Raw genomic sequence first — 12,225 nt, forward strand, 5'->3', positions numbered from 1 at the left:
GGTAGGAAGGTAGGCAATCACTTTTTTTTTTTTTACTTTTTTTTTCTAATGTGTACAAATTAAACCTACTTGACAGGGAAATAAGTGTGCGACTCGGGCGCTTTCGCTTTCATTGCGTTTTCTGCACTCGTTTTCTTGTTTTTTGTGGGTTTTTTTTTTACAAATGTAATAAAAAGTTATAGGGTCGGCCCCTAAAAATAGGGTAGGTCGGGTTACCGTAACCACACCTATTTTTTTTTATGCCTTATGTTGAGAACTGAGATCTCTGCATGTGACACTGTTTTTTACACTGCCACGAGGGTAGCATGAGGCTAGCTTAGTGGGTGTGTATGCAAGGTGTTAATGTGTTTCCAAGACTTTAGCTGGAAACTCTGGGTCTTTAATGGGTGCATCCCTCTTTTTGAATGCATTATATGTCAGTTTGAACAGTTATTTCTAATAGTTTTAAAACTCTGTGAAAACTTACATTGTACCATTTCAAATCCAGTTACATATATATATGAAAAGGTAGGTTTTTATTTAAAATCTAGAAACAGTGTTTTCAGTCACTTATATTTTGTTGGCAGATCGCTTTAATATCACTTTTACTTTTGGTGGGAAACATAACAAAAAAAGAAAAAGCGGACTTGCTGTAACGAGTAAGAAGATATGTATTGCTGTTTCTTTCCCCGAAGGATCTTTAGCTTTTTTTGTGTGTGTGCAGATTCAGAAACTCTGGGACTGGCTGCTGCCATTGTTGACCTTTGTGCGAGGCAACATCACCGTGGAAACACAGGATGATTGGGGAACCTTCTTTTCTACTCTCTCCGTAAGTACCTTGGGATTTGCTCAGTCTATCACCTATTGTTTTACTTGTGAATGAAGACCAATGTAACATTCAGTGGAATTTTATCAGCTTTCTGGTGTTTTTCCTTTTCTTCTTCTTCTGCGTTCGATGTTGTTTTTCCTTTTAATTCTGGATGAATGTGGTCTTTTTAGCCGCACTTCTATTTTATGTAATTTTATGACACATGATTTTCACTCAGTTGTTTTTATAATGTTGTAAACTTGATGATTTGAAATCCCCTGCTCTTAATGTTAAGTGATAGTTCTATTCAACCTTGTTGTGTTCATTCTTCCTCTTTTTTTCAAAGTATTTTTGTGTGTTTTAATCATTTTGTTTCAGGTCGGTGAAGAAATATTTTAATGATGGCACTGTAACTGGTTTCTGTCAAATGTATAGATCTGTGTTATTGCAGTTATTATACGTGTACATAGATGTACATGTGTTGTATTATTGCAGTTACCATGCATAGATGTGTATTATTTTATTTATTTTTATTTATTATTTTTTTTTACAGGAAAGTCGTGATCCCCGCCAGCTGCACTGGATGTTTGAACTACTGCTCCAGACACCCATCAACGGAGAGGCCGGGGCTTTTGGAGATGCCAGGTCAGTGTGTATGGTTGTCAGTCATAGCTGACTGTACCAAACTTCTTTCTTGCTCTGATGTCCATGACTGAGGCAACGTTAGAGTCAGTTTTACTGTGATTCTGACTTTGGTTTTGTTGCTAACACAGCACAAAGAGAAGAAAGGTCAGATTGTGTCGTGAGTGTTCAGCATCTGTTTTTGATGCATTACATGCGAATCAGCAGTGGAGGGCATCTCTGATCTTTATCACAGATTTGTATGGGATGTGCAGATCAGGGATTCAGTGATCCAGTCGTTATGTTCCAGAGTAGGGTCAGTAGGATTGTAGGCCAGTCAGTGACTTGCACAAGATTCTTCAGGTGGACATCTACAGCTGTTACGGTCTGTAGCTGATAAGTCCGATTCAGTCAGAGTCCAGTGATGCAACAGAGCTTAGTTTGACTCAAGCATTGGCAGATAGATCTCTGACCGAGCTTCTCTCATTCACAGCTGAGGGGATTGCAGTTATTTGCTTCATGTTTCAGCCGGCTGGCGATGCTTCAGCAAGGCCTGGTCCAGCAGGAGTGGCGAGCACCTGAGATTTTGGACAGAACTCTCCAGGAAATAAAGCCGCATCTCGATCACACCTACAAGGCAGTGCGTGACCGTATCGGCAGGTGAGTTTTTTAGTTTTTATCACACGCTCTGTGCTCTGGAGAACTGGCCAGCTGATGGTTCGTTCACAAACTTGTCTGCTTAAAACTGTCCATTTTCGGGAGTTTCGAAAGAGGAGGCCGAATATTCTCAAAATATTTTTCAAGTTTCATTCTCAGAACTCCAGAACAGCAATCTCATTTCAGCTATGAAGGACGCAAGTCATTTCAAATTTCAATGATATAATACATTATATCATCTGCCAAAGACTTTTCACATTATATCATTGTTTTTTTTCTTCTCTGCAGTCTGTTGTCTAACATCTTCCTGTACGACTACCAAATCAACGAGCGTTCCAAGACTCGCTCCCCGCGCTGCGCCGACTTCTTGCAAGAGGTACTGCCCCTGCTGGACCCTCTCAAAGACGCACAGTTGGACAAGGGAGACAATAACACCGGTACCGGGGCCACTGCCACTGCGGTGACAGGAGGAAATAATGGTGTTGCTGGTGATGAACCCATGCAGGTGGATGGTGAAGGGGTGGAGGATGAGGAAAAGAAAGCCATCCGTCTGTGCAAAACAGGTAAATATAATGTGTTTGTGGTGTCAGAATCAGTCTTCTTCTTCTTCATTCATGGGCTCAAACTCCCATGTTCATGTTTTTGCACGAGTGGATTTTTACGTATATGACCGTTTTTATCCCGCCATTCAGGCAGCCCTACACCGCTTTCTGGGGAAACATGCTTGATATTTTCCGTGCGCACTTGGTCTAGTGCTTGCATGTACACACGAAGGGGGATAAGGAACTAGCAGGTCTGCACATAAGTTGACCTGGGAGATCGGAAAAATCTCCACCCTTAACCTACAAGGCAGGGCGGGGATTCATAGTCCTATCCACTCGGCCAATGCGCCTGTTCTGCATATGATGGTGATGAAAGTGATGACTGATGAGCTGATCAGATTGAGGCTGGTAGGGCAAAGATTTGGCAAAGATCAGCGATTAACAAACACTTGAAGACGGGTGTGTTGTTGCGTTGGAGTCTAGTTTCAAAACCGCCAGAACTGACAACTTGCATACAAAGCCACCATGCCAATAACTTTGCTGTGTCTTCTAACAAGCTTACAGTGTTTGCCATTACTCAGGTGGTGTTGTTCTAGGTGGTCATTCTTTGAGAGCATTAAGAGTGTGAATGAGATTTCAGTTTGGTGTGTCTCCTGCAAACATTTATCTTCACATTTTTTTCCTTTACAGTGTTGAGGTGGTTGAACCACTCATGTCTGCGGTGTTTCAGCGCTCTGACCAATGATGTCTTCCCTATACTGCCTGTGGTATGTGTTTGATTGTCTTTCTTTGATAAACACCCTATACTTACAAATAAAGTGACAGATTAGGTTGATGCCTGGAGGACTGGGTGGCCGAGTGGTAACGCACTTGCGCTCGGAAGCGAGAGGTTGCGAGTTCGACCCTGGGTCAGGGCGTTAGCAATTTTCTCCCCCCTTTCCTAACCTAGGTGGTGGGTTCAAGTGCTAGTCTTTCGGATGAGACGAAAAACCGAGGTCCCTTCGTGTACACTACATTGGGGTGTGCACGTTAAAGATCCCACGATTGACAAAAGGGTCTTTCCTGGCAAAATTGTATAGGCATAGATAAAAATGTCCACCAAAATACCAGTGTGACTTGGAATAATAGGCCGTGAAAAGTAGGATATGCGCCAAAATGGCTGCGATCTGCTGGCCGATGTGAATGCGTGATGTATTGTGTAAAAAAATTCCATCTCACACGGCATAAATAAATCCCTGCGCCTTGAATATGTGCGCGATATAAATTGCATAAGATAAAAATTTAAAAAATTTAAAAATAAATCCCTGCGCTTAGAACAGTACCCACGGAATACGCGCGATATAAGCCTCAGATTGATTGATTGATTGATACCTAAAGTCATAGTCCTTGCATTTTCCATGTATCTGTTATATCAATTAATGTACATTGACGACTTCTCACTTTCCGAAAGTGTATGGTGTGAGCTGCACCAGGCCATAACTTATGTATATGCTTAAACAAAAAGAAGACACAACAGTAACCAAGTTTGGTGCGTTCTTAATCAATATTTCGGTAACGATAAACTGCCATCTTCAGGATGGTATTATGAATGTATATGCTTCTACAAATTGTAATAAAGAAGAGGAAGATAGAACGATACACAACAGTAACCAGGTTTGGTACGTTTTCATCAATATTTTGGCAGCGATAAACTGCCTTCTTTAGGATGGTATGATGAAAGTTCTGCAATGAATGAAGATCCGTTTTGTTTCCTTTTTTGCAGATTTGTAACCTTCTGAGTGCAATGAACGACGAGGATCTGCGCTTGGACTGTAGGAACACACTGACGAACCTGTCGTCATCTCTTCTTCCATCCGACATCTTGCCCAAAGCTCTCGTCACAATCAAAGAGGTATTGACTACAGGGCATTACTGAAGAACGATGTGATTGTAATTTTTCCAGAGTAATAAGATTTTTGTTGCCTCAGGGTTGCACTGAGCTTTTAAGGCGGTCCTTGATTAATTCAGCCCGAAGCCAACTTCGCGAAGACTTCGCAAAGTCTTTTTACCTCTTAACAGAGGTTGATTTACAGTTCTTGTAGAGCAAAATCTAAGAAACCATGTTACACTTTCCAGGTGGCAGGGTTGCAGTCGTGGCACGCTCGTGTGGCCATTCTGCACTTCCTTCAGATCGCTATGTTCGGCAACTTCTTCCTGCTGCAGAACGAGGAGAGTCAGACCGCCATACGTGAAATGCTCATACACCTGCTCTGTGACGAAAGACTGGAGGTGAGGAATAGTTTTGGCAGTGTTGTAGTGGTTGATTGCTGTGCAAATAATTAATGGAGATCCAGTTCAGATTCTTCTCATTTATGGTACTGAGAAATATTTTAATTTGATTTCACATCTCTTGTCACAGTGAGACTACTTCTTTCTGCAGTTTCTCCAAGTTTAAGGACTTTATAAGTGCTCTTGATGTTGTAGATTTTTATTTAAATCCTGTCTGATAGAACCAAAGCTCTTGGTGCATCTTTTTATGAGGTTTTCACTCTCAACATTACACAAAATGGTGTTGTGTTCTTAATATTTAAATATCGCATTTAAGATAAACAACAGGTTTTGTTGAAGGAGGTAATGTACTTTATTTGGGCCATTTTGGCACTCGACATACAAATATAATTATAGAAAATGTGTGTATGGGAGACTACTCTACCACAAGGCTTACTGATAAGGGTGATGCAGTTACCTGCCTTTCTGCATATCTTGAGTACTTGGCACCCATCCAACAACATATGTAGCGCCTCAATTCAGATGTGTGACTGTAGTGTTAAGAGTGGGACAAAATGAACGTAACCTGTATGGGACAATGCTTTTGTGTGACAGGTGAGAGAGGTGGCTGCAATGACACTGAGCGGGGCCATACACTGCGGCTTCCTGCGGATGAACGATGACATGATGGTGAGTCTAACACCAAGTTCTGACACCTTGAAGCAGGATATTGTGATCTGCACGGACACCCTTACTGTCTTTCACACATTGGCGTTGTGTGATTCAAAAATGTAATAGTTTAAAATTGTTATTTGGCACCTCTGAACAGCTTGAATTTTTGACTAGTGAATGGGGTTGGTTTTGTTTCTGTTGTATTCTGTTGATATTTCTGTTCCTGTCTTTTTGTTTTAATGTTACTCCTGTTTGGGTTTTTTGTGTGTTTTTTCTCGAAGGACTGAACTTCTCATACTTATAGTGCCTGTCTTTATATATATAAAAAAAAGCTGAAGTAGTTAGATCACATAGTGTGCTCTTAAAACAAATATTTATTTTTCACTATCTTCATTGGTGGAAGGAATTATAAGTACTTGGATGAACACTAACACAACTTGCTTTTCATTACCCAGAAGCACTTTGATCACCTGAGGCGGGTGAAGCTGAAGCAGAGACAGGCGGCCACAGAGCCAGACTCGCTGGAAAAGTTGATCAAGAGACACGCAGGCGTTCTGGGGCTCAGTGCGTGCGTCCAGGCATATCCTTACGATGTGCCTGAATTCATTCCCCAAGTCCTCATGGACCTCAGCATACATGTCAACGATCCCCAGCCCATTCAGGTGAGAAGCGTTGTTGTTGTTGTTGTTATTGTTGTTCTGTATCTATGGAAGGCGCTCCGGAGTTTAAGGATGTTTGATGGTTGCACACATTACACTGTTGAATTCTCTGATGAGAGCTTATTATGATCCCTGAGGATTTAGTTGCCTTTGATTTCATTTCGTATTGAAGGTTTGGCTGGTTTCATTTAGAAAATGCTTGTAAATATATCACGTTTTGCACGAGCCTTTAGATTGTTAGATAATCCTAGCTCACTTTCAGTCGTCACAATTGCATATATGTGTGTTCTCCCGTTTTTGTGTCTTCTCCATTTCTTTCCCGCTTTCTGTCCTTGTTTATTGATGTGACTTGTAGTTCAATTTGTTAGTAATTGCTAGCCACTATCAACTGGTGCTTTTCTTTGAAGGAATTAAAGAGGGATTGCGGTGCTTTCTTTGCAGATGACGGTGAAGAAGACATTGTCAGACTTCAGGCGCACCCACCACGACAACTGGCACGATCACAAGCTGATGTTCACTGACGATCAACTGGTAGTGCTGACTGACCTTCTCATCTCTCCCAACTACTACGCCTAACCTTAGCTAGTGCATAGATAGACACAGGTAAGTTGTCAGTTATAACAGTTGTGGCAGCAAGGGAAGAGATTTGTCTGTGTGCACATCTATTTGTACGATGGTATTTGTCATCTCTGTGTGCTGTGAATTAATTTTAGGATATATGCTCAGAAGAGAAAGCCATATGATTTAGGAAGGGTACACGAAATGGGTAAGCGCCGTACTGTCTGGCAGCTCGCTTTCCCCAGTGAGAAAGCGGCCTGAATTTTCATGAGGGTAACCTCACATGACTATATGAAAACAAGAGGCGAAGCCTTCAAGGCTCACGTACGAAATTGACAAACAGTAACACAAACTCAATCACTCCGTCACACACACACACACACAGTAAGCATAGGTGACACTGTGCAAGAAAGCGAGACACTAGATCTAGATCTGTCTGTCTGCATGTAGCCTACTTACAGGGACACGACTGCCAACTAGTCTCGGCCCGCTCAAAATAACAATGACCGAGACTTTCAGTAATTCCTTCGCGTGACGTCTAACCCTCTTACGTCATAATGTGACGTCTTCAAATGACGAAATGTTAAAGTTTCTACCACAGACATACACACGCACAAACAAACACACGCACAAACGCACAGACAGACAAAGTTACGATCGCATAGGCTACACTTACGTGAGCCAAAAAATGTTATCCTTATCCTTACGATTGCTTCTTGAAACTCACACTCTTCTGAAGTCAGCGTGTGTTCTATCAAATACCTGTTGTCCCTAATTGATGTTTGTTCTCAATGCATGTGAAAAGATTTAGACATTTCAAAACTACATACTTTGTTTGTTTGTGTTCCAGAGTTTTTTCCTGTGATTCCGAGTGCAGTGAGCAGAGTGCAGGATACATCAGCATTTACAATAACAATTGCCTTACCAAGTATATAAAAAAGAATGAGTGCACACAACTTTTGCTCTGTGCGCTTATGCTGTGTGCGCCTGCATGTATGAGTGCAGTGTTTGTTCGAGACTGACTGGCTGAGAGTGAACAAGGCAGTTGCAGTTGACATAGAGAGGATACAAATGGGTAATGAGAGAGAGAGGGTGGGGAGCGGGGGCATCAAGAGTCTGATTGAGTCTTTATTTGAGAATTCATGGCGAGTCATAGAAGTAGGAATTGGTGAAAACAATACTGCACAGAAAAAAACCTTTTTTTGGTACAAACCTGAGCTGAAATATAATGTACCACCTGACCACTGATGAGACACAATAGTGTCGAAACTTGTGTCTGGTCTAGGTACAAAAACAATGGTCCTCCTCAGGACTAGATTTCCTTGTGATACGTCCCCCACAAAGGGACTTTGCATTGTAAATCTCGGTCCCCCTTGAGGAGGGTCTGATGCTCCCAATAGGCTGTCTGTGAAGGGATACTTTTTTCTCTTTCTCTGCTGAGAGATTTTAACAAATCTCGGAAGAAAGTCTCTGCTGACTTTCAATTGTTTGTTTCACATTTTCTGATGTTTTATATATCTATATATATATATACGACTTATGTCTGTGTGTGCGTGTGTGTGTGTCCGCGATGCACGCCCAAGGTTCTCGATGGATCTGTTTCAAATTTGGTGGCCATATTCAGCTACACCCCGGACACAACCTGCTCGATGAGATATTTCAACACATGCTCTCAGCGCGCAGCGCTGAACCGATTTTGGTTTTTCTCTGGATCCATTCCCAGTAACTCTTCCTTATCTTCTCCAGTGTTTTCAGCGTTTATCTCCCTTCCTCTGTGTGGCGTCAATCCATATTCCCGTTTCTATTTTTAGAAGGTCACTGTCGACAACGCTCAATCCATATTCCCGTTATACTATTTTTACTCTTCTCCAGTGTTTTGCGCGTTTATCTCCCTTCCTTCGTGCGGTGCGGGGTCCCTGGCGCAGCCGGGTATTCGGCTCGATTTCTTCCCGGCGAAGGTGACTTGTGTCTGGTTGTGGCCAAGGTTCTCGATGGATCTGTTTCAAATTTGGTGGCCATATTCAGGTACACCCTGGACACATTCTGGTCGATGAGATATTTCAACACGTGCTCTCAGCGCGCAGGGCTGAACCGATTTTGGTTTTTCTGTTCATCTTCCCAGATCCATTCCCAGTAACTCTTCCTTATCTTCTCCAGTGTTTTTGCGTTTATCTCCCTTCCTTCGTGTGGCATCAATCCATATTCCCGTTTCTATTTTTAGAAGGTCACTGTCGACAACGCTAAATCCATATTCCCGTTATACTATTTTTAGAAGGTCACTGTCCCGGCAAAGCCGGGTATTACTCTTCCTTATCTTCTCCAGTGTTTTGCGCGTTTATCTCCCTTCCTTCGTGCGGTGCGCTGGCAAAGCCGGCGTACACCCGGCTTTGCCGGGTTCCCGGCACAGCCGGGTATTCGGCTCAACTTCTTCCCGGCGAAGCCGTACCCGGCGAAGCGGGTATTCATCTAGTATATATATATATATATAGATATATATTATACGTTATTTGCGTTTTTGACCAAAATATGACATTTTACACAGATCGAGACAGTCATTGTTCTCCGAGACCGCGATGAACAATGACTGTCTCGATCTGTGTAAAATGTCATATTTTGGTCAAAAACGCAAATAACATTTATGTATTGATCGAATTCCTTTCAGGTACTGACTTTGTTGTTGTTTTGACAATTGAACAAGCACACACACAAGCAATCAAACATATAAGCTTCATATTTGGGCGTTTCAGGTTGACCGAAACTTCAAAGGAACTACAAAACACACGTCATGTATTGACTTTGTTGTTGTTTTGACGATTGAAGAGCACACACACATGCAATAAAACACATGACCTGTGTTTTGTAGTTCCTTTGAAGTTTCGGTCAACCTGAAACACCCAAATATGAAGTTTTGTAGGCCTCTCACGTCACATGGCTCAAAGAAGGGAAATCCAATGTCCGATCTATACATCAGAAGTTGTGAAAGAAACAATTGAAAGTCAGAAGAGACTAATATCTTCTGAGATTTGTTAAAATCTCTTAGCAGAGCAAAAAAGAGAGGAAACAAAAAAATGTGTCCCTTCACAGACAGTCCTATTGGGGAAATCAGACCCTCCTCGGACGGGACCGATATATAGTTATATATATATATAGTTATTGTGTGTTACGTGTCTAGTTTTAATGTATGATGGAGTTGTACATTCTGTTCATAGTAAATAAAAGAGAGACTGACACAATCAAACTAAGTTTGTGTGAACAAGGTGTTTTAGCCAAATGTTATATGCATTGTACTTGAAATCAGGTTGAAATGAAAAAGAAAAAAATATCATTTGTTCATTGGTGTTTTTGTGGTTTATTTGTTTATGGGTTGTTGTTGGTGTTTTGTTTTTTTGTCTCAGAACTGTGCTTTTATTATTGCTATGTATCTGTTATTGTCAGTTATTGTATTATCAACTCAGGAAATAGATGTTTTGGTTGTTTGCATACATCAAATTGTCATCACTCTATTATCCCTGCAATTTTGTGTTTACCTTCTGTGTGTGTGTGACTCTTCTGCTACATGTATATGGTATTTTTGTTGCCTTTAGTTATATTCAATTTATAAATGGTATGTGTTGTATTGTTGTTGGGTTTGTTTTTTTGTTACTGAAGGCACTGAATGCCAGAATGGATACAATTAGCTTCCTTTTTCCCCTTTTGAGCATCAATAGAATGTTGCATGTATTGATGTACCAATTTCATCATAACCATATTATTGTTTAATTGATTAGTTTTTAAGTGTATTAAAATCAAATCATCAGCGTCACCCATTTGTTTTTAAGATTGTCGTTATTGCTTTCATGAGTAGATGCATACCCCCCGCGGGTTAGGGGGAAAAATTTACCCGATGCTCCCCAGCATGTCGTAAGAGGCGACTAACGGATTCTGTTTCTCCTTTTACCCTTGTTAAGTGTTTCTTGTATAGAATATAGTCAATGTTTGTAAAGATTTTAGTCAAGCAGTATGTAAGAAATGTTAAGTCCTTTGTACTGGAAACTTGCATTCTCCCAGTAAGGTAATATATTGTACTACGTTGCAAGCCCCTGGAGCAGTTTTTTGATTAGTGCTTTTGTGAACAAGAAACAATTAACAAGTGGCTCTATCCCATCCCCCCCTTTCCCCGTCGCGATATAACCTTGAACGGTTGAAAACGACGTTAAACACCAAATAAAGGAAGAAAGAAAGACGTTAAACACCAAATAAAGAAAGAAAGAAAGTAGATGCATGGTGCCTGTGTTAACTATGAATACTAGTCTTTGATGTAAAGTTATTATTGATGTGTTTTACCAAAATGAATGCAAATGACATGATACAAGGGGCAGGGAATATGTTTGTTTGTCTTACTCTTTGAGTGGGTGGTTTTTTTTCAGAAACTAGAGAAACCTCATCAGCACTATCTACTCTGTTTGAGGCTTTGCAAGACATCTGTTTTGTTTGGTTTAAATAAGCCATTATCTTATGATTTCAAATATTCACATTTAGGCACGACAATTAATATTTTCCCTGTGACTGTGTGTTTGTGTTAACATGTGCGTGTCTACATGGAGTTAAAGGAATTGGCAGTGTGTTTGTGTGGTTGATTTTTTTACCGCTGTGAAAAAGCAAAGGCATTGATAATTGACTCAGTATGGGGCATTGATATTGAATTGTTAGGAATTTTTTTCCAAAGCAGTGTAAGACAACATGTAATTGGGTGTTCTGCTGTTCCTACATACAGAAGATTGCAAGGTTTATGCTTCATGTAATAATTAATTCAGTATGTTAAACAGTTGGTTTAAACACCGTTTTATTTCTGTTTACATATAAATTTATTAAACATTTACATTTATCAGCAGTTAAACAGTTAAACTCTGACTGCAGACATTCTATAAATGAGGGTATAGTTTGTGTATCCAAATGGCCAAAACATACCTGGCAGAGAACTGTACATTATGGTTAATAAAAGTTGTCGTCTCACTTTCACTTTGTAGAATTTGTTCTCATGTACTGGTGGCAGACAATTTTGTTTTTGTTTTTCTTCTCACATTTTTATATTTTTTATTTTACTTTGTATTTTCTAATGTTAGCATTTGCACATGTTGCTCTACAAACTGGCTTCTTTGAAGAGATAAATGTTCATCTAGTGTCCTCCGCTCCAACAGTGAACGGTGTCTGGGTGTTTTCATTGTTTTGTCCTCCTGATGAAATGAGAGTATGAACAGTACACAAGCAAGAAGTATTTTATCAACAGACAACCAATGGGCATGACTTTGTGTACAGCATCTCCATTGCCAGCATAATTGTTCTGTTTTCAATATGTGTTTGATACATGCCAGCCATAGCTAGAGCTTACATTGGTCTCATATGCATTTGTTTCTTCCATTTTTCTTAATTCCTTTGATATACAATGTCCTCCCTTTTCAGTAAGATGAAGAAGGAAATTAAAGAACTTGTGCTAAACTGCCAA

The 12,225-nt window shown here is 40.5% G+C and overlaps 1 protein-coding gene across 1 annotated transcript in view; it reads left to right on the forward strand.

Annotated features, from left to right (window-relative positions):
• Positions 1-12,225, forward strand: part of LOC138953571 (proteasome activator complex subunit 4B-like) — a 47,968-nt gene extending 35,743 nt beyond the window's left edge. Inside the window, exons 36-46 of the mRNA XM_070325414.1 lie at positions 704-808; positions 1,341-1,432; positions 1,937-2,068; positions 2,354-2,628; positions 3,298-3,374; positions 4,370-4,498; positions 4,723-4,875; positions 5,470-5,544; positions 5,982-6,188; positions 6,627-6,788; positions 7,594-12,225. Of these exons, the coding sequence (XP_070181515.1) occupies positions 704-808; positions 1,341-1,432; positions 1,937-2,068; positions 2,354-2,628; positions 3,298-3,374; positions 4,370-4,498; positions 4,723-4,875; positions 5,470-5,544; positions 5,982-6,188; positions 6,627-6,761 (1,380 nt within the window). The 3' untranslated portion in view covers positions 6,762-6,788; positions 7,594-12,225. The remainder of the gene's footprint in view (positions 1-703; positions 809-1,340; positions 1,433-1,936; positions 2,069-2,353; positions 2,629-3,297; positions 3,375-4,369; positions 4,499-4,722; positions 4,876-5,469; positions 5,545-5,981; positions 6,189-6,626; positions 6,789-7,593) is intronic.

Source organism: Littorina saxatilis, linkage group LG17 (genome assembly GCF_037325665.1).
Source record: "Littorina saxatilis isolate snail1 linkage group LG17, US_GU_Lsax_2.0, whole genome shotgun sequence".
NCBI classification, from domain to species: Eukaryota; Metazoa; Mollusca; class Gastropoda; order Littorinimorpha; family Littorinidae; genus Littorina; species Littorina saxatilis.